The sequence below is a fragment of the Xenopus tropicalis genome, chromosome 1 (assembly GCF_000004195.4).
Source record: "Xenopus tropicalis strain Nigerian chromosome 1, UCB_Xtro_10.0, whole genome shotgun sequence".
NCBI lineage: Eukaryota > Metazoa > Chordata > Amphibia > Anura > Pipidae > Xenopus > Xenopus tropicalis.
In genome coordinates, this window is record NC_030677.2 from 50,248,923 (window position 1) to 50,272,238 (window position 23,316).

A 23,316-nucleotide genomic window follows, 5' to 3' on the forward strand; every position below is an offset into this window, starting at 1 on the left:
CATCAATTTAAAAAGATGTTGTTGTACCAACCCATATGCTTCATAGTTTATCACGCCACTGCCAGCTACTCCTGATCTACACAATATTTGGAAACTATTCTGGAACATTTCAGAATTGGTATGCATGGTTTGTTGTATCATTCTGAATGGTATATAATAACAGCATAGCCTAAAACAATGATCATCGTGAGCTAAAATGACATTAAGAAGTGGCTGGTGGCTGTCAGTGATGGAAGGATTAACAAGTAAAAGGCAGTATTAATCTCTACATCCCTCACACTTAACTGTACCCTGTAGCGTGTGGTTGTATGAGTGCCCTTTTTTCTCTGGCTTAGGAGGCAATGCCAGGACGGAAGCATTTCAGACCTGGCGCCAGTAGAAAGCCACAAGCTGCCAGAACCCACTTCCAGGTAAAGTTTTTTTCTAAACTGAATAATTTTATGAGTCATAAAACCTCCACCTCGTCTCCCAGGAATTTCTAGGTGTTTTTTTTTTGTTAATCTACAGGAAATCACCTTTGTATGTGTGACAGTATAATAAACAGATTGCAATAAACAATATTCTGTGAATTAATATACTGTGGCTTTCTTGCAACCAAACTAAACTGTGCTCACCTATTTGTGATTTAACACAGAGACAGGCATTTAGGTAGGCATTTAGGTTTATTTTTAGATGAAAACCGCACCAACCCTGGGTAGCTGCGAGAGAGTGATCCTTTTCTTCTTCAGTCCTCGCGCCAATTGCGTATGTGCAGTAGAGTGAAAATCCGAACTTTAACAAAAAAAGCCGATTTTTCACTCTATTGTGCATACGCCGGTTCTGAAGATAGACAAGAGAAGGAGGAGGGTCGCTCTCTCACAGGTACCCCCCAGTGATTTTACCTTTCCTTCTCCTTTAACCTATGGAACATATTACCAAATAATCTGCCACAAAACTACTGCATACTTGTGCATCAGGATAATGAATGTAAATGATATTCACTCTGGATATAATTAGAAAGGGCCCCTCCCTTCGTACCTCAAACGAAGAAAGATCCCATTCAGAGCACAGACAAATATGCTGAACGATAAATAAAGGTGTATTTTTCTTATATGACAGCAAGCACATTGCAGCTTTAAAATGGAACATAAAACATTTACCAAGGAAAGATGCCAAAGCTTGCCTTCCAAGTGCAACAAGACTTTACATTAGTACATTACAAAATTAACCCCATCAAAATATAATTAAACTGGGGATCTATATTGACAAGCAAAATATATAATCAAGCCACATATTACTTTGAAGTTGGACTTGATGTATCGTTTTGTCTGGAAGTACGAGCATTAATCAAAGGTTTATCGCTAATGGAAATTACCTGAAACCAAAGAACACTATATTTTTTTTTTTAAAGAAACCCGCTCCATGTTCATAATTACGAGTTTTCTTTCATTAAGTCATCTTATGACAGCATTGAGTACTAGCTTCAAAGACAATTACTACTGTATTTCTGTAATGATTCATATCAGTGAAAACTTCAAGAATTTGAAAACAAATATTATCACTAATAAATAAAGTATATTTTGCTAACTCTACACCGGCAATGGGGCATTAAAATTTCCATAAAAAGTAAGACAGAACTTATGGAGCACAGCCCATGCAGACTGAACTGAGGTATTAAATTATGGTGTAAATTCTTATTAAAGCTGCACTATTTGGGAAAAGAGCCCAGACCTGTCCACCCCACATCTTACCATGCAGTTTTTATTTTGCCCTGCCTACTGGTGGCCATACACGTAGCAATCCCGATCTTTCGTGCAACCACCCTCCAAAAATCTTTTAACCTGGCCAATCGTCAAGTCGACCTATATCCACAGCCTTCTGCGATATCGGTCGCCTCTTCGAGCGAAAACCTTGTTTTGTACGATATTAGGTGCGTGCATGGCCGGCTTAAGACATTTATTCTCCAGCGAGCCAATATTCTATATAAGTGTTGGAAGTTTTTGATATGTATCTGAGAAAATGTAGTATAAGGGCTCAAACTCATTCATGTTCTCATCCATTACTGACCCGAATAACTTGCACCTCCATATTTTACACACCTAAAAAGTTTGATAAAATGAGTGTATTTAACTATTTTTCAGTTTAATGTCCAGTGATGACTGCAATATACTTACTTTGGGCCACTATATGTTGACATGGCCACAAGGAAAGCAAGCAGCCATGTACCTACTACCTGCCAGCCTGGCAGAAACTCTAGGGAATCCTGGAATGAGAATTATGCAACCAAATAAGGCTTACCTATAGGTTGGGTTTCCTTCTCAGGCTCTAAAGCATGATATCCCCATCCCTGTACCTCCTATCATTTACGTGAATGGAAACCACCAGTATTTGGCCAGAAAATGTATGTTAGTGTTTTTATGATAAAAAAAAAACACTGCTTGTCATGAGCAGGGACTGGCAGTTTTCATTCACATTAATGATAGATGGCATGAAGGAGATAGTATAGGCCTAAAATATACTGCCGTAGAAACCCTGTGTGTAATAAAAATATTATAGTATCTATTATACATAGCTGATAAAATAACTGTGTTGCAGTTTGGTGAATATGGTTCATCATATCTTTTCATTTAAACAGAAGCTAATATGGCTGAAAGGCATCACATACATCAAGGCTTACTAGGGTTTCACCTTCATAATTCTGCTCCTACAGAAACCAAGGAGATTCTGCATAATTTTGTTCTGGAAGAACCATGTGTTTACAATATAAAAGCAGCTGTGTGTCATAAAATGTCAAAAAAGTTACAATTACAAGATTTGTCGCTTGAGAAGGGGTTGTTCAGTGTGCAACTCTCCATCTGTTGCAGTAAGTGCTCCCAGAACACCAATGCACTGAGGGCTGTAGACCAGCAACAGCTGGAGAGTCACTTGGCTACTATAACTATATGCAGAGAGTAAAGAACCCACTGCAAAAGAAAGGTGAAGCCTGCATATACAGAGCAAAAACCATGCAAGAGACCAAAACTTGCCTTGCATTTATAAACAGCTCCTAGACATGTTTTTTGAGACATGAAAGCCTTAAATCGCTCAGTTACTGTACACCAAGGCCATTCTTTCTATCAGTGTGAATTTGTCATGGTGACTGTGGCTGTTATGTGCAGTTGTACCATAGGTATAACAGGACCTTGAACTACCACAGGGAATAGGAAGCTATAAGCACTGTGCTGTGTATTAAAGCAACTTACCTTGGGCTTTGGATTGCCTGTAACCTTGCAAGTGAATGTGGATGACATTCCTTCAAAGATTTTGTAATGTTTTAGCTTTGTCTCAAACTGTGGGGCTTCCCCGTTATCCACCGGTTCATCTCCATGCTCTACCTCTTCATCAGACTCTTCCACAGGGGATCGTTCCAAACGGTACTCAATTTCACTAATTAATCTCTGCTCAAAGCTGGAGACTTTGTACTCCTACATGATTAAAAAAATATGAAAATAACAAACAGATTTAATTTCATATATTATGTTTATTTCTATTATTTTTGGGCCTCGGGTGCAATTAGCACGAATAACTGAACTTGACACAATCAAACATCACAAGTCATGCAGGCAAAGTTACTGTTGTCCTGTGGGCTTTTGCTTTGCTTAGTATAAATAGTGCAACACAGCAAACACAGTGAACTGCATCGCACTGCAACCAATCTTCCCTACAAATACCTTTCAGCATCCCCCAGCACCTTTGATTTGCTATGTGTATGGGCTCATCACTTGCACATTTCCACGGTTAGATCAGTAGAGTCAGGTATCACAAAAGTTGCCCTGACTATAATAAATATAATGCCTACTACTAAAAGAATATGACTAATAAAATGGAAAAGGGATCCCACCTAGGCCAGTCCTGTTGGAGCACAGGTATAGACTGCTATTTAGTAGCAGAGTACCACAATTCTTATAGATACATAGAAAATAGAATAGAAAAGGACAGAAAAACACTGCTTTTAATAGCAATAACCTATACAAATAACTTAAAAACCATTACAAATTTGTACCTTTGTAATTTGACATGCCCTTTACATTTCTAAAGGAAGTTATAAAAACACAACCTTTAAAAATTCAAGGAATGAATCAAAAGCATTTTTTCAGTAAAGCTAATGTTTAAACTGAAGCAAAGGAAGCACTTTGGAACTGCTGGAGCATTGCTGATTTGACATACATCGTCCCTGACATACATCAGCTCCAGTTTCCCTTAATGCTCACAACTCATTCCTAATATATAGGGGGTGACTCATAAGCTGGAAGCAGTCACAAAGGTTAGAGCTATTTCAGGCCTCCAGTGAAGTCACAAAGAGGAAAAACATCTTTATTGCAACACAGTGATACCACAAGGTAACAATGGAAACCAATCAGATGTGTGTTTTCAAACAGCTGATCTGGCTGATTTGTTGCTATGGGTTACTAGACAAGTAGCAAACTTAAGACCATTTAGGGCACTACCACATGGGGTTAATTCTCTGCCTGCAGAAAATGCATGCAAAGAATCCCCTCCTACACTACAAAAAGCTTATTGATATGCTTGCACCAAGAGCCATTGTGCTCATTCTGGTAGATAATCACAGAGTGGATTCTGGCTTATACATGCAGTTCCGTGTTTGCACCCAGGTTGACGCAATGGCTCCAGGGGCACATCAATAAGCTTTTGGGGGCATTTATCCGGAGGCCGAGAATCCATCACATGTGGCAGTGCCCTTATTACATAACCCCTTAATGTACAAAAAAGGAATGGCTGCCACTGTGTGCAGTATTTATGCAGGGTTTATTCGGATCCAAATTTGAGGTTACATGAGTGGAAATGTGTTGTTTTAAAGTTGACCAGTGCAGTAAAAGCACATAAGGGTTGGGGCTAAGGCTAAAGATTCAGACAGATGCAAGTTCTGCAAAAAAATTCTCAGATTTGACTGATACCCAAACCTAACAGACGATTCATTGCATTCTTAGTAATGTGAGCCTGAAAATGCAAGCCCCTTTTTTTGGCAGACTGACTTGGCAATTACCCACATATTGTACATACATACGAGATATTGACATAGGAATTTATGGGACATAAAAAGACACGTAGCTTTTAATATATAAAAAGATCTGCTGAAACATTTGCAGATATACAGAAGGTGTAGCTATTCCCATGTATGCCTTTATTAAGCAGTGGAATAACATTTTGTGCTAATAAGGATATGCAAAGAAAAATGTATCTGTATTAAATGAATTTGCTTATGTAACAATAAACCCTCACATAGCAACCAGTACAATGAGATATACTTAGGATTCTAGGCAGTTTTAGTGCTACAAACCATGAGGAGCTCTCAGGGTCACAAACCCCTGGTAAAGGCTAATCTTTGTGACTGACCTACTGAATCAGACTGACGCCTCTTCATGTATAGTGAGAGTAATAACAAGGGCCCATAACTGATTTATACCAAAAGACTCACTGTTGTTTACTGTTGTGAAATCTCCACTCCATGTAAGAGGAGTCACCGATGTCTCATTCACCATCTTTGCTTTCAATTTCTAATTTACAGTATCAGTGACATTAATTTCAAGGTACTTTTTGGTCTTTTCTCAATGAGGTAATATTTTTATTCCTTCTATATTTTACAGGAAATTGGTATTCATTTTTCAAAGAGCCCTTCAAGGCATGGCTCTCTTGAAATGTTGTAATGCCTGGCACTTTGATGCCTATGTCAGATGGCATACATTTCTGCAGAGAGATAATATTTTTGTTTCCAGGTAGGCTACCTATGAAAACACAGGAAGGGTAATGTTAAAGTAAGATAATACACCGCACTGGTTGTGTATCTTTGCATAGTGACTCATTACAATGAGCAAACACAACAGTTCTGTGCAGCAGGCCAAGCAGGTGCATAATACCCTATTGTATTTCCCAGGGTATTTTTTACTCTATCCTGAATTCTTCAGAAGCTTTCAGAAATAACCCCTGGTATTTCCAGCAAATCATATTTTTGTAATATACCTAAGGGTTTCCCTTTGTGCTACAGTTTATAAATTACAACATAGATGACAAAGCTTTTCCATAATGAAAAGGACATTCATTTGAAAAAATGTAGATAGAAACACAAAATGACTAACATATATATATTCTTTGTTATAAGTACAACTTCTTGAGGCCCTTATTTAATGCCTTATTTAACACTCACATTTACATATATATATATATATATATACACACACACACACACACACAAAGGTATAAAATCTGTTATCCAGAAAGCTCATGAAATTTGCCATTTTCTATAGTTTCCTATCTAAACAAATATTTCTCACTTGCTTTTTCTCCAAAATAATAACACAGTACCTTCTACATATTGTTGACAAAGCTGCATAAATCCATGCTAATGTGAAAACAATCTTTATAATTATTTACAAAAAACCCAGTTCCGAGCATTCCAAATAACAGATACTATACCTGTATATTATCATACATTTATGATATATATTCAAATTCAGCAAAATAACTATATCATCAGACAAAGTAGCAGTCTCCTTTACTTGTACAGAGATTGAAAGCAACATGATATCAAGGATTTGGCTGAATTGTATGGATGTGATAGAATTTTAATCTTGCAAAAGGTGCCAAGATTTGTCTAAATCCTGAGTTGAATCCAGGTTTTGTCACATCTCTAACATATATCTGATATATACAAACAAACACACACACACTTTCATGCAGCCTGATACAGAGATACATGTATTTTAACAGTGATATTCGTTTCAGAATAATAAAAAGAATGTTGTGCCATTTATATAAATCCACAAACTGTGACAAAAATAAACAATGTGAATTCCATGGCAACAACATAACACGGGTAAGTAGTGCAGAAAGGTGTGTTTTCTAACAAAGGACAGAGAAAAAGTGAGAGAGTAACCTTTTGAGTGTCAAGAGGACTTTCTACAGAAGCATCAAGAGAGTCAACTTCCTGCAAAGGTAGAAAACAGGATGAAAGCCAACATTAAGAAAAGTGTTCTTGAGTAATGAGTTGGTTCAGTGGATTTGTTTTCATGGTCCACTTTTTGTACAGCAGTGTGTATTTTACTTTTGCTGGAAAGTGCTACAGTTAAAAATACTTGGGGATATTAGCCAAAAGCTATCTATAGCAGCAAATGTCATTGTTTCTTTTTTGCCTAGAACTCGCATGTTCATCACAGCCAACAGTAGGAACTCACTTATTTGAAAAATCACTTTAAAATTCCAGTTGAGTCAAGAAATATCTGGAAATGTTACTGTTATGTACCTTTGGATATTTCCTCTAGGTATAAAAAACAATTATAATGTATTATTATAGCTCTATAAGGAAGGGGCAGAAGCTACTGCCATGTAATAGGGCCAAGGAATCCACCCAGGCCTCAATAGTAATACTTTACAAGAAGCCTCACTCAGACAAACACACATCCATATTAGCCACCATTGTCTACACGTATGACCATGCGTGGCCCTCAAGTTACTGAACTACAACTATACAACTCCCTCAACTCTTTGGGGGTGTGCTGTGGCATGTAGCTTTCTCTTTTGAATACAGACCTCTTCTTTATTAACAGAACCGTATGCTGTATAGGCCTATTGAGGTTTTATTTATAGGAAGGATAGCTTTTCTGGCAGGCAAAAGTAAAATCAAAAGCTATTAGTAAAACAGAGAGCTGCTTGTTGATGTAATATTATTGTATATCAAACTCTTGCTTTTTGGTTTTTGTACAAATATGCCCAGTGTAATGCTTTCAGCCCTCCTTTCCCTGTTCATTGTCTCTTTCCATTCCCTAATTATAACCTGCACACTTAAAAATCTCAATAAACATAAACCAGGGCTGTCAGGATCTACTAGGGACTTATATGAAAGCTATATTACTTGGAATCTCTCTGGCAACATCAGACTACACTGCAGAGCTGGTAATCTATGCTGAGAATGGAGTTCAACTTCCAAAAGTAAAGCAGTTTTATTAGGGACAGGGTCAGTGACATTATTAAACCCCCATTCGCTCATCAGGATGAGACTGCCAACAAGTTGAAAAGAGGACCATGGGGTTTCTAATTTCTTCCAGAAAATGTATACTTTTATTCATGTGACAGTTGTGGTTAAAAAAGCTTTCTTTTTAGTTCAGTGTTTAAGTAGCTATTAGGAAAAATATTATTTTGAGATATAAAGAGATAAGAAATATTGTCACTCTTCCATAACTACATTCCAGTAACAGTAACATGAAGGGGTAACTCCCTGGCAAGTATTTTTCTTATTCAGCCAAGAAAAGAAGAAATTAGATGTACTTTAACTGAAAATGCATGCAACACTGATGGCTTTAAAATAAACACTGTTTATAACACATGTAAAATAAATACCAGAATAAACAACATAATAATATATAAATATACAAAAATGCCTATGAATTCAAACATAATTGGACTGGAAAATGCTTACCTGCGCATTCCCATCCTCCTCTGGTTCCTGGATGTTAAACACTGTTGCTGCACTGTCAGCACCAAGCAACCGACGAGCCATTTTCTCCTCATAAGTCAATTTCTAGATGCAGAAGACAAATAGTTTTTCTTTGTTATTAAGTGTTATTTTGAGATATGCATGGCTAGTATTTATGTGATTTACTGGACACGCATTTGAAAAAAGTTTGGTTTGGCTATTTTAGCCATTACTATCTGCTTGACCATAAGTCGAGTTTTTTCCCAAAATAAGGCCATTGAATGTAATAGTCAGAATAATAAGTGTATTCTGTTCAGATATGATATGGTTCTGCATATGATCATCAGCTGATTGGATTTATTGGAATCCTCCATTGATTTGGTTCTGGGTTTACTTTGGCAAATTGTCCAACTTCCCACGTCAAGAAACTGAGCATTATCTCCCTACTTCTTCCAGGTCTAAGCATGTGTACCCAGAGTAATATTGCAATTATCATTCCTAAACCTCCCTTGAACAACTATGTTGACACATAAGGATAGCATAAGTTTTACTTAGTAAGGCTGCCTAGCATGATTGTAGACAAATCTGTAACAATGGCAGATGATTCTTGCAGGCCCATGTGATTAGTGGCTTAGAGATCCACTTGAGCATTTCTTGAGGGATCTTTTGAATAACACTCAAATGTTGCTAAAAATGCATATGCTCCCCTTAGTGGCGTAGGGCCAATGTACTAGGACATACACAAACATACTATGCAATAACTGGTTCTCTAGTAACCAATTCTGATAAGCCAGTAAAGGGATTAATAGTGATATACAATGTACTACAGGTATTCCCTTCTGTAGTACATCAGCTGGCTCCGTAAGGAACAAAGTGCTGCTGGGAAGATTGTCTTTATGGCTTTTTTTATATATTTACACATTACTTAAAATATATGTCATACTTTGTACTCATATATATATATATATATATATAGAGTTAACACTTGCTTGGTATAGATCAGAAACAGCTCAGGAATCAGGACCTCACTGGTAGTTATACACCTATTGTTATTTCCTCTGCAAATTCTGGAAATGGATTACTTCCTATTATAATTATTTGGAATTACCCATGGTTATGTCACGCCAATGTGAAGCTACTAAAAGCCTAGGACGTGGGTCTTTAAGCAATTTTAATCTGTCCTTGCACCAGCTTTATTGCTCATAATAATTGCTAATAAATAATTCTTTTTCAGCTCAATAGAGTACTCTGTAATATAATACTAGATATATATTATTGAAATTGAAAATGTGTTTGTGTAAGAATGTATTTAATTGCTGAAACTCTAGTAAATGTCAGCAATTTCACTGAATTATGAAGTGCTTCAAGAATAACAGAACTTAGTTGCTTATCACTCTCTCAACAAGTGACCTGGCAATTCCTGAACAGATTCTCCAGAGATAAGAAATGGGGGATGAACCTAAAACAATGCTGACTGAAGAATAATGAACTCCACTCACAGACCCTTGATTATAATCTAAGAACAGCCTGAGAAAGTTAGTGCAACACAGACCCCATTCTATGTACTGGTTAGTTTAATACCGGCTGGCCATTGTTCAGAAGCTCCTCTTTGAAACGAAGCTTTCGCTCAAGATCTTGTATGACAGCATCCTTTGTGCCCTGTATCTCTTCATCTGATGCTATGCGAGCAGTCCGGCTGGATTTCTTTGGGAAACCACTGTCAAAATAAACAGAAAATTTCATATCGCCCCTGACTGTATAGAAAAATATGCTGATACTAAAAAATATATAAAACTTAAAAAACTGTATTACTTATGTAAGAGACACTTAAAAAAGAAAGGCAAAGTTAAACCTTCACAAGAGAGTCCTATCAGACACTCAGACTGAAGGGTTGTCTCCATCTATATGGGAAACAGGTAGATGTATCCTTATAATACAATACTCTGCCTCTAGATAAACAAATATGTGCAAAGTACGACCTCTGTATTAGGAAACATGGAGACTGCTGGCCGTTCAGTGACTGTCATGGACGTCCAGATGTCTAATGCAAACATAAACATCTAACAAAAATTCTGCTGTGATGGGAAACTTTTTTACAGTGCTAATAAAATGAGAATCCATGTTTGTGAAGATATCTCCTTGGAGAGATATCAAAGACCACCCATTTTTAAAAAACTTTAGCACTTATTGACCCATAACACATTTTATGATCTGGAATGATTATTTGGCTATTGAAAGGGAAAAGCGGTAATTATATGGAAATACCATGCTGGGAGAGACATTCCTTGCAAAGGAAGCATGGCCACGCAAATGGTTTATAGTCTCTTTACAGTAAGTAACAGATAAGATACATCGGAGCTGGATGATATGGCGAAAGTTCTGTCATATCCCTATACTGCGTCAGTGTGTGGTTCTTTATTTAAACACTGGGTTCTTGAGATTTTTAAACAAACTCAGTCTCAAGTAAAGTCTGCTTTCAACTAGCAGACCAGTAAAGGTTACCTGCCATTCATAGAAAGCATGATCATTTGTATTTAAAATGTTCTTTACTTTACTTGCAACTCGACAGTGGGGGTTCCCAGATGCATTAAAGTGATGAGCAGCACTTCAGTAAATCTCAATTTAACTTTACAGGGCTTTTTAACTTAAATAAAGAATCTATATTATTGGAAGCTCAACTAAAAACAATGAACCTGAGACTGAATGGCTGGGTACAGAATGCTTTCACGTGTAATAGAACTGATAAGTCAATTCAGATTCATAATTTTATTTTGTTTTCTTATCTGCCATTTTCCATGCTAATCTGATTTAACTGAAGGTCTGAGTGAGGCCTAAGTAATGGACTGTGTCAAATTAAAACCTGGAAACCTGTCAGGAGAAGAAAAACTGAACTCGAATAAACTAAAGTTAATTATGGGTATTCTTCTGTTACCCTGGAATTCAATACAGGCATGCGTCTCAAACAATACATACATTTATTAATTGTTAGAAACAAATCCTTATGTTAAAAATAAGCGAAGTAGCAATTTTAGGAAACTATTTTAAACAAAAGAATATTTACACTATGGATATGGGAAAGAGAAAAAAAACTGGACGTGTCATGGGTGCTGGTAATTTCTAACATATGGTGCCATTGCATTGCCCTGTAATTGCTTCAATTTTGTGCCCCCATAATAACATCAATTAACATTAAAGCAAAGAGATCATATATCCCTGATATCATCTCCTGAGGAACATTTCAGCTGGAGAGAGTTCTTAGTGAGGCAGCTAAAAGTATATAAAAGGATGACTTGAGGCTTGTTTGTATGTAGACCCAGAGAACCTTGATCCTAATGAGCTTGATGATAGACAGTAACTCCATAAACCTATTGAAGAAAGTGAATTCTTGGCATTTTTTTGTGTTATTAAGATCAAATTCCTGTGGGTGTTTTAGACATGTAACAAGTGATATTTGCATTTGATGCCAAGGCTATGACTTTGAACCATGGTTTGTGGAACCCGGGGGTTGTTTTTTTTTGGTCAAAATGCCTAGCACCCACCCTGAGTGGGTCCATGTTAATGGAAGTAATCTAAGCAGCTTTGCTTGATTTGTTGTGGCTTTTGGAATTATTTACTATTCTACTCTGCAGCTTTCCAATTTGGAATTTAAAATACTTTCTGGTCTGTATAAGGTGAAAGCAAACTGAAATCCCAGAAGCTAAAGGGGAGGGTAACTGAAACAGAGCAAATATCATAGTTTTTTTACAAAACACATCTTGAAATTTGTCTGTGCTTTTCCCGACAGTTTATACCTGAAGCAATATGGGAGTTTTACAGTCATATATGGGGATTGTGGAAGTTCTTTAATAGTTGGTAACACTGAGTTATCTTTGGCTGTTGCTTATCTACAATTCCATAGACAGCTAAACATGAAACTTGCCTTTTGTAAAAAGTGTTCCCTCAGCCTCCTGTTTCTTAAATATAAGCTTCTGGATAGTGGCACTCAAGCTGTTTAAACTACTGATCCATGCCAACAAAACATGCTATACCTTGCTTTAAATATGTAAAACACTGCCTAACAGGCCTATAAAAAACACAATCCCTCAATTGTAAACAGCTTACGGAACCACTGCAGTCTACATGTTTACCAAGCCCAGAAGAATAGTACATACCTTGCCTGTACACACACACACACACACGCACACACATATATACATCACAAAATTGGTTAAACAATGGAAAGAAAATGTTGTATTTGAGGCCAAGTTTATAAACTATTATCCAGTTGCACTAAATTATGAATTACTTAGTCCTTCGCCATTCCTGGACAAGTGAAAAGTGGTCAGACTTGATATTGTATTTCCCTTTATTCAATTAAGGAAGCTTCCCAAAGTGAGAGAGCAGGAAAATGAATCATGTCTTAGGCCTTAAACAAATGTAGATTGTGAATGGATCAAATATCAATGAAACTAAAATAAAAGAATAATACTTGTATCACATATGTTTTTTCCCACCAGATGGCAAAACAATTTTACGATTTCACAGGTACACGTTTTTTTCCCATTGAAAACCTCTTAGTGATATCTTTTGTACACAGTAGGCTGGTTGCATACCAACACACATACACTAATGTATGCTTTCTATTGCAGTAACCTGCAGGGAACCTTAGGGACAAGATAGGAATCACTGGCTTCTATAGAAAGGCTGGCAAATTAAAGAAAGTAATCATGTACTTACGGAGGCATTACACCTTTAGGAAGCCCAAGTTCATTGAAAGTAATTGGTGATGACTGAGTAGGCAGCATGGAACTGATAAAAGCTGCTGGGCTCTGACTGGAATTGGGCGCTCTGCCAGTTGGTGAAGGTGATGGACTATAGGAAGGTGAAAGTACAGAAACTGGAAGTGGTGGTGGTGGAGGTGGTGGAAGTGGAAATGCATCAACAACAGAATAATTTGCAGTTGGACTTAAAACAGGAGGAGGGGGAGGCGGAGGAGATGATGAGGCTGGGGACCAAAACTGTTCTCCCTCTTGGGGAAATGGCTGAGAGAAAGGAGGAACTGGAGCCCTGCCGAATTGCTTCTGAGGAGTTGAGGGTGACATTGGTGATGGTAGGCTAGAAGTAGAGGAACCAGAAGATGGAGAAATGTAGCCTGAGGTGGGGCTCATGTTCTGAGCAGCAATAAACTGTTTAGGCCTGGCATAGTTGAATGAGCTTGCTGGCTGCATTGGAGAATTATGTGAGTTAAGGACATTCATTTGCTCTGGGGAAGTGATAAGCTGACTGGCCTCCAGCTCCTGGAAAGACGGTGGAGGAGGAAAAGATGGTGATGGTGGCGTATTTAGCTGAACACTTCCTTGTTTCCAAACGGCACCTTCTTGCTCTAGACGTATCTGGTTCTGCAGCTGCTGTATTATTTGAGTATCCCTGGAGACAGAAGAGATAGAAAAACAATTAATGTCTTTAACTTTTATAAAAATATTTTTTAACATGTGGCTCTAGAACTGCTGCTGATCTACATTTGCCAACAAGTCATGCTGGACTTTTACCTATTTTTGTGAAGCCCATCTAAATCTCTTCATAGGTTCCTAGGCCTAACGGTCAATGCTTTGATGCCCGAGGCACAAGGTAACTGATGGACTTTTCAAAAGGAACAAAACTGATATCCAACCAAAGCTTCCAGTGTCTGGAGACAGCTACTGAGACACTCCTGGGAAATGAAGTCCACCAATAGCTGATAAGCTAGTCCAGTGCTATTTCCACTTTTCAGCCAGAGAAAATTTTATAGGATAAAACAAGATCTAATAAAATGGACGGTAGTAACAGAAGCAACACAGATACTTTCACAGGAAATTGAGACAGATGAAGGGAACAAAACTAACCCAGCATTAACTTGGTTTCTCAGAAACGTGTTACAGGGAGAATTTAACAAAAGGCATTTCCTTAATAAAACCTAACACAGGTTCAGGCTGTGTGAGCGTGCCTAAATAAATGATTCCAACAGCTAGTGGAAGCCAGTCAAACTCCCCGAAAGAAACCCTTCAGAGCATGTGATGTAAGGGTCATTGATAAGTCCTGTATGATGAACCGTGAAAATCACAGTTTATAGCACACAAGGTAGGGATTAACATAAGGAAAGTATCATATGTTAAAATTTGGCCTCTCTAACAGGACTCCTATCCGTGCTCTCTCCATGGAAAATCTTTGGCTAAGTTTTCTCAAGATTACATACAGAGTTTGGGAGCTTACTTAATGGTTACAATAGAAATGGTGTGCTTCTTGGTCTCTAAGGTCAAGCTTACCTCTCTAATAAGCCACATCAACTGCTATCCCACAGACACACAGAGCTACAACTCATCCCTGTGAGACAAGTGATGTTATTATATGTGTTTTATTACAGATAGGGGTTAAACCTTTATTAGTATGCTTTCTCAAATGTTCTTTTTCTGCACCAGAACAAAGTGCTGCCCTTTCTAATACCTGATTGATGAAGTTTATCATAGATAAAAGCTTATATTTATATAACAGTTATATTTTAGTATGATGCTGACAGCAGTATGTTAAGACAATTTGCAATTAGTCCTTTTTATATTTTTGGTTTTGCAACGCTCAGGCTGGGTATTTCAACTGCTATCTGGTTGCTAGGGCATAATTATCTTAGATTGATGCAGTTTGGAAGTCAGACTGGAGGATGAAAAGTAGAGGGTCTGAAAATAAAAATAAGTTATAGGGCCAGTGTACTCCCTTGTTCAACATCAGTTAGATGAGGCTTGGGCAGGAGCTGAACATAGTTTTTGCCTGTTTTAATCATAAAAAAACTATGGTTTTTGTTACTTTTTGAGCTAAACAGGACAAATAGGTAAAATGAAGCTTCTCTATGTTTGGTCCTTGCAAAGTAGATAACTATATAACCAATATACCATCCCCTGATGTGACTGATTTGCAGGAGGCCATTATACCAGGGAATGTGATGTGTGCACTGGTAATCTAATTATGTACTTTGCAAGGACCAAACATGGTAGAGCTTCAGTTTCCTATCTGCCCAGGTTTAAGGTGACGATACACAGAAAGATCTGCTGATTGGTGAGGTCGCCAAATGAGTGGATTTTTCACAAATGTGCCCACCTTGAGGTGGGTCAGTATCTGATTTATCCAACTGTTTGGCCCTCGGGCTGAATGGTTGCATCACATTGACATGATGCAGGCTGTTGGGATGAGAACATTATCAACATGCTGATGCACTCCTTGTGTGGTCCTTGTCCCAACACGATTTCTAAACCTGCCTGAACCACATCTGGACAACTAAGGGCTCCATACAAGGGCTGATAAGCTGTTGACTCAGACTGTCAGCAGCTTTTATTGGCCCTGGTTTGGCCACCTTAACTCCTGATTAAAAAATTAGAAGAAAAGTATGGTAGCACAAGCATATATAATAAACATATATAATGTTTAAAAATGGACAACATGAACTATAGCTGACACTCATGTCTCAATCATCTGTATAAATAATAAACAATACTTTACATTGGAATAAAAAGCTTGTTCTTTTGTCTTCAATTATAAACTAGGATTTGGGAGTTATCAATTTAGCAGACAGTCTGATGGGCTGAAAGAAAATGCTAATAAAACACACACGGGCCAAGCAAAGCCTAAAAAGGCAGCGAAAGAGCATTTGTTATTTACTTTGGGACAGCTCATCCTTTTATCACTGGAAGAACAAGCAGCTGAACTGATGCCCATTTTCCTTTTTTGTCCGTTTATCTGTTCAAAGGAAATGATGTTAATAAAAGCCTATTTAAAGGGAACCAGCTGTAGACAGATTTCTACGCATTTAAACAGAAACATTTCAATCAGCTGATACAACCGCACAATTACTCTGGTGCACACTGCTTCAGGCACGTAATGTAAAATACAAGTTCTCTAGTTTATAGGAAGCTATGTGATATGTCAGATGCAGGGAAGAAATAGGCTGGACCAGTACGAAGCCTATGGCTGAATGGTAATTTATATGGTGAGCATCCATATGGGCCAGATTAAGGAGCTCAGTCCACATTACTGGTCCTTTTTTTAACCAGAATTATCCGGAATATGTCTGACATGAGTGGAAAATGGAGTTACAGCAGTTATTGATGTTTATACAAAACAACAACAAAACCCAACATTAAAACTAACTTTGTTATATATAATAAGTTTATTATAATAAGTTAATTAGGTAAAAAAAATAATGCATAATTATTTACATGTTCACACATTCTCTTCACACTAAAACTAATTTCAGTACAAAAGGAAAAATTCACACAGTAATGTGGTTGGTCCATTCCTATGCTCTGTGGCTCTCTCAGGTGCTTTGCCTTCAGATCTAGACCAGAACCAAATCACCAAGCCAGGAACACAGACCGGCCTTTAGTGTGAGGTGCCCTACATCTGGCTAAGCGGAACCACCAGAAAGTAGAGGGAAAGGTAAGGGAGATTTGGAAGTGGATGGGGTGGGCACCCTTTGTGCTGATCCAACAGAATAACAACCAAGGAAGTACGTTTAGCTACCCTTTAATAGCTCTGACCATTACTAGTCCATGGTACATTCTGAACTAGGGTGGCAGGTTTTATCTTCCATCTGCTATCTTTGTACATCCTTGTTGGCACGCAGGCTCACAATCACATATCCACATTTTACCCTTGGTCCAATGCAATAATGGTTGTGTCACCTGTACCCCCTTGCTAGATGCACTGCTGGTAGGCACAGCTATTTTGTGCTCATGTTGGAACCTGACACAAAAAGAAAGCACAAAGTAGCCAGTAGCATTAACTAAGTAGCAAGCCAAGCAACAGAAAAACTGGGTGGCCATACTGTATATTAACAACACTGTATCTACCAGTAGAAAACAACACATTACTATACAAAGTCCCTCTCTCTCTGCTTTAGTAAGAAGGGCAAGCCCACCTTATAACAGCTTTCTACTGTTAGTTTGTATGGATGGGGATACAAGAGATGATACAAGTGCAGTGTCCCTACATCCCTATAGGAGACTGAAGTCCAGCAGTATCTAGAGAGCTGGCAGTTGCTTCTCACTGTATATAAAATATAATATTTGGCAGGTTGTGGCAGATTGTCTGTGTTGTTTCTGTACACGATAGAAACATATGTCAGGATCAATAGGTACATTCATTGGAGTATATCTTCTATAATGTTGTCATCTTTTGTAATTAAGTTACCAGCAAAAATTGCAACATGCAGTATGTAGGATGCACAACACACCCTTTAAAAGAAAAGATGAGGAAATGCTTCAGTGATATTAAGAAAAGAAATCTAAGATTGCCTGTGGGTATTATTTTAGTACATGCTGTAATAGTAATGTTAGGGAAGGGCAATGAGAACATCTTAAAGTGATACTGCCACGTTCCACGTTTTTATAGTTATTTGTCCATATTGCTGCAGAAGTTTTCCTGGTACTAATTAAACATTTTAATGCTAAAACCCATAGCAAGCTAAATGACTTTCATTAATGTCATTCATAACAATAGGACTGCTCCATCCCCATGTTAAGTGGCCACAAATAGCAGCATGAATAATTACAGGAGACAAGAATGAAGTCACTATTGCAGTGAATCACCAAAGAAAATAGATAAATATATTTTTTATGTCATTGAATATGAGCTATGTGATGTGAAGCTTCAGTAATGGACCCCCAGTGGTTTCTGGCCCAAGCAATCTGGATTATTTGGTGCTTGGAGGGGTGTATGATTTAAACTTTTCATGACTTTAGGTAAACCAAAATTATGTTTTTTTTCCATATTGATATAAATTGTAGGGGGTTTCTGTCCAGCATTCCTGTAGGCAAAACACAGGTTGATGCCTTGACATTACAACACAATTGTTGCTGTAAAAGCACAGTTCAGGAGACCTACCAAAGAAACAGCGGTTTGTAATGCCAGTGTGTTAAACTATATTATTCAGTACAAGACAATATAATATCCTATTTCTATCATGAGCAACACATTATTTTATTATTTCTCTATTTCAAGTATTCATTACATAGAAAAAAGTATGTGCTTTATATTATTACTGAATAAAAATACATTGTACACAAATGAGCAATTGTTCAACACAAATCACACTGCATATAAATCTCTCCTCCTCTGACACCCTAGGCCTTTTTTCTCAAATGTCCCTTCTCAATGGGCTGTATTTTAAAAAAAAGCCAATGACAGTTGGAGGTGTTGGAACAAAGACAAGGTGTGAGAACAGCTGCATGAAACACTGACATGTTTTTCTTTTAATTTATGTGATCAGAGACACCCTATGGATAGCAGGGCCCAGCACAGCTGCCTAGTCTCCCTTATTCAAAACAAACCTTCTTGCCTCTCTTTAGTGAGAGGAAGGTGCAGGTGTACCTCAGACAGTACCCTAGGGCTGGCAGGACTGGTGTGGGACCCTGGAACAAAACGTAGCTAAACCTGAACTATAACCTAGTTGTTCTATACCTACTGCTATTTATTTGCCATACTACACTAATCTTGCCATATTATATCTGCTATACCCACTGCTGAGCATTCCACATTCTGCCCACAGCAGCCAACCTTGTCTTGGACCCCCTTTACAGACAGCTCGGATGAATCTGCTTTGGGAAAAACAGCCCTGAGTTATATATACACACTGACAACGAGCAGTTTCCTGGCAGTTAGGTAAACACTTTACAGCTAACATCTAAAATTTACTATAGGTGCATCCTAAGGTCCTTGTTGCTTCCCTGAGATTTACAGAAGAAGAGAGGAACTAATTCCAGCTTTACAGAGGACATTTCAAAAGAAGACATTTTATTAAGCTTGGACGATCTTTCTTTGTCTAACAATTACATTACATCATTTTTATCTTGTTTCTCTCCCTCTATTAATACTTGCTACAGGGTACTATCACCAGATCATTTTCAGATGATATGAATGCAGTCCAACTGGAGGCCCATGAACTGGATGCATCTTTCTGATGGGAGTCTCAGCCTGCCCTGCAGCTTTACAGGCCTTTGTATGCTATCATAGGTTCAATATGATCTGGCCCTTAATATTGTAGTATATATTTTAGTCCAACACTGCTGTAAATGAATACAGGCATCGGTGCAGGTGTATGTAAACTGAAGAGAACATGACAGGCCAATTATAGAATGGGGACATGCCAGGGATTTGCACTTTAACCAACAGGGCTCCATCTGTACAAACCCAAACAGTGTTCAGCTGACTTAGCCAAAGCTGCAAGACTTCAGGTTGTACCCCCCTATATGTAATGGAAACACACTGTCAATCATTACCTTTCTCAGAAAGAATAAACGTGAATAACCCAAACTTCTGTCACTAGACTGTCAGCTGCATGCTCCAGATCTAAGAGATACTCAATGTTCTTATCATGTTATGCTAAGGAGCTGCCAGAACACAGCATTCCCTCAGGGCATTTCCAAAATAATCTGCAGAGACAGTCTTTGATTTTCTCTCTCTCATCTGCCATAGCACCACTAAGCACCACTTTATTAAAGGAGTGTTTCACCTTTAAGTTAACTTTTAGTATGTTATAGATTCTAAGCAACAATTTTTTATATAGTTTTTGAACTATTTGCCTTCTTCTTCCTTGCAGCTTTCAAATGGTGGTCACTGACCCCAGTAGCCAAAAAACTATTTCTTGATGAGGCTACAGTTTTATTGTTACTGCTCATAACTTGTTTTTCAATTCAGGACCTCTTCTATTCATATACAGGTATGGGACCTGTTATCCAGAATGCTCGGGACCTGGGGTTTTCCCGGATAAGGGATCTTTCCATAATTTGGATCTCCATAACTGCTCCAAGTCTGCTAAAAATCATTTAAATATTGAATAAACCAGGATTGTTTTTGCCTCCAGTAAGGATGAATTATATGTTAGTTGGGATCAAGTACAAGGTACTGTTTTATTATTACAGAGAAAAAGGAAATCATTTTTAAAAATTAGAATTATTTGTTTATAATGGAGTCTATGGGAGATGGCCTTCCAGTAATTCGGAACTTTCTGGATAAGGGGTTTTCAGATAAGCGATCCCATACCTATACTAGACTCAAACCACTCCCTGGTTGCTAAGGTAATTTGGACACCAGCAACCAGATAGCAGCTGTCTCAAATTGTCTCAAAATAATACTCTCTGCTTCATACTTAAAGTTAACTCAAATGTGAAGAACCCTTTTAAAATAAACCATTTTCTTAGGATTCATCTGATTAAATCATTTTCTTGGAATTTATCCGAGCACCCTCCCTGTGAGCAAGTAAATAGTCAACTTGTTTGTTAGGTAATGAGAATTGTTATGTTATGAGCCTAACAGTAGACTCCTATCAAGAAGTGACACAGATTTATCTAAATGTCAGTTTAGAGCAGAATACATAAAAAAATTGCCCACAGTCTATTCATTCCTATGGGATTTTTAGAAGCATATTAATGAAATGGGGAGTTCTTACTTACTTTATCACCCACTGATATATTTGCTTCTAAAAATCCCATAAAAATCCCATAAAAATCCCATAACAATCCCATAAAAATGAAGAGAAAGTGGGTGAGTTTTTATGTATTAAGCTCTAAACTCACATTTTTATGTAATAAATTGGATGGATTTCCGTAATTTCACATGAGTAGATGCTACAAGGCTTGGCGTTCCTGCCTTGGTTGATGCATTCTACAGACTTCACTAAAACAATGTGAACTTTTATGACAAATAGTGAAGTAGTGTAAAGTTCCCATTAGTTATGAAGGTTAAAATAATAAACGTTTCCATCAGTATCCAGACTGTGACTGGATAGACAGCTAATAGTGAAATATATTTTACTTCTATAAAAGGCAAATCCATTCCATAATGGGGTCCTGTTTCAATTAGCACTGCCATACGAACTGTTAAGTCTCCAGTAACATGTGACAGTAAGAGCAGCTGAGAAAGGAGAGGAAAATGACAATAAAAAACAACTTGACAACGATTTCCTCTTCCTAATAACAAATAAAAACTAAGCCATTATACCCAAATGATCCCAGCCCTGATCCACCCATAAATCCTCATGTGCTGAACATCTGTGTCCCCAAGAAAGACTCACTGCATAGAATTGAGAATATATTGCAGCCAGTCTGCTGTAAATGCACATCTTTTTCATTTCTCTGTGCCTCCTGCTATTGTTACATAAAACCCCTCCTCATCCTTAGCCTGCTGATGTGAGTCGGGATGACGGGACTTGTAGTTTCACAGCTGGAAGGGGAAGACAGGATTATCCTTGCTTGACAGTTACCCTTTTAAAAATCTTGTTTAAAAGTATATAGAAAGATGAAAGGCTTTGCTTACATTCTTTAGTGGAATATCTGCCTTTAAATCTTCATTGCTGCATGCTCAAGAGAAACAGAAAAACATTTTCCTTCATAGGAAAGTAAAAAAAAAAAAAATATCAAGAGAAAGAAAATGAAAAAGCTGAAAAGAATGCCAGTGGAATGGTAATTATATCACAGGTTAATACATGCTAAAAATATGCATAAGGGAAACCAACCGGAGCTGGCCAGGTATCAGACCTTTGGCTGTGGGGGAAATTACCAATATGAATATGTGCAGGTTGTTTTTTGTCTTTATGTCTTATGAAAATCCAACAGAGCTGTACATCTAAGACACAGTGAATATATAATATAGACACAGATGTAAAGATACTGTGACTCTAATGTAGCCTTGATTGAAGGAGAGAAGGTTTACTGAATCCTAAAAGGGTTAAAGGCAGTCCCTAGAGCAGGTGAGCTAAAAATAATAAGAAAATAAAGCTTTCCATCAATTTCTATCCACATGAGCAAGATCATTGAAAATGATCATTGAATGTACCTAAAAAAAGCTACTTATTATTTCCACTCCATATAAAAGTAATTGCACTTGCTATATATATATATGTGGCATTCCTGCAGCATTTTCCATAGGTATGCTGTTCACATAAACAGTGCGAGTGTTGGGAAGCTGGCCCGTATCCAGGCCTGTTACATCACTCTGCCTTATTAGGGAAACTTTCTTAAATCTGACAACTTGCTTTAAACAACCTTAGCTGTAAAGGAGAGTCTTTATTTTAATCCTGAATAATCCTACAATTTTATCAGCAGGGTGATATCACTTGCAGTCAACTCATCTGAATTTATTCTTCCAGAAGGTTCTTCAACAAAAGGAAAATACAATTTACATCTCAGCCTTTCTAATAAACTGATCTTGTTAACTACAAAAAAAGTGTGTGATATATGCCGGACAGGCACCGTGTGATCCAGCCATCCCATCTTCCCAAAGATGCCCACACGTTGTTGGATCCAGCTGCTACACACAGTTCCATCCACTTCAATCAAGCCTTCCCCACTTTTTGGCAATGTAGAAATGTAGAAGAGTAACTTGTTAATCCATCTGCTTTATCGACTAAAGCGGATGACAATCTAGATGGTTGGCCACTGCCCGATTAATTCATCAGATTATCAGTCCTTGTATGTATGTATGTATAACTTTATTTATAAAGCGCCACAAGGGTACGCAGCGCTGTACAATCTTACAGAATACAAAATTACACACAGGGAGGACAAGTGATATAATAAATAAATACAATAAATATATATATATATAAGTGCCATGTGGTATGAGACACAGTAGGAAGGAGGTCCCTGCCCCGTAGAGCTTACAATCTAAGTGGTTGGGTAACATACAGGCACAAACTGGAAGGTAAGAGTGCACAAGGTATGGGCATTTGCCCTTAAGCGCAGGACTAGGCAAAATAATGTTTTAGTGCTCCAGAAGGTAACAGCTGAGCTTTTTCTTAAAAAGAGTGAGTGAGTTTTCCCTACGGAGGGATTCAGGGATAGAGTTCCAGAGGTAAGGAGCAGCGAGATGGA

At 37.8% G+C, this 23,316-nt stretch overlaps 1 protein-coding gene across 4 annotated transcripts in view; it reads right to left on the minus strand.

The window, feature by feature from the left end:
* palld (palladin, cytoskeletal associated protein) overlaps positions 1-23,316 on the minus strand; it is a 189,606-nt gene that overhangs the window by 19,156 nt on the left and 147,134 nt on the right. For 3 of the 4 annotated variants that reach the window (XM_018095837.2, XM_031895456.1, XM_031895457.1), the window contains 5 exons: positions 13,163-13,852; positions 10,028-10,163; positions 8,450-8,551; positions 6,911-6,961; positions 3,222-3,443 (listed from right to left, as the gene is read on the minus strand). In XM_018095837.2, the coding sequence (XP_017951326.2) occupies positions 3,222-3,443; positions 6,911-6,961; positions 8,450-8,551; positions 10,028-10,163; positions 13,163-13,852 (1,201 nt within the window). The remainder of the gene's footprint in view (positions 1-3,221; positions 3,444-6,910; positions 6,962-8,449; positions 8,552-10,027; positions 10,164-13,162; positions 13,853-23,316) is intronic. The other variant, XM_018095839.2, reaches the window with a different exon arrangement.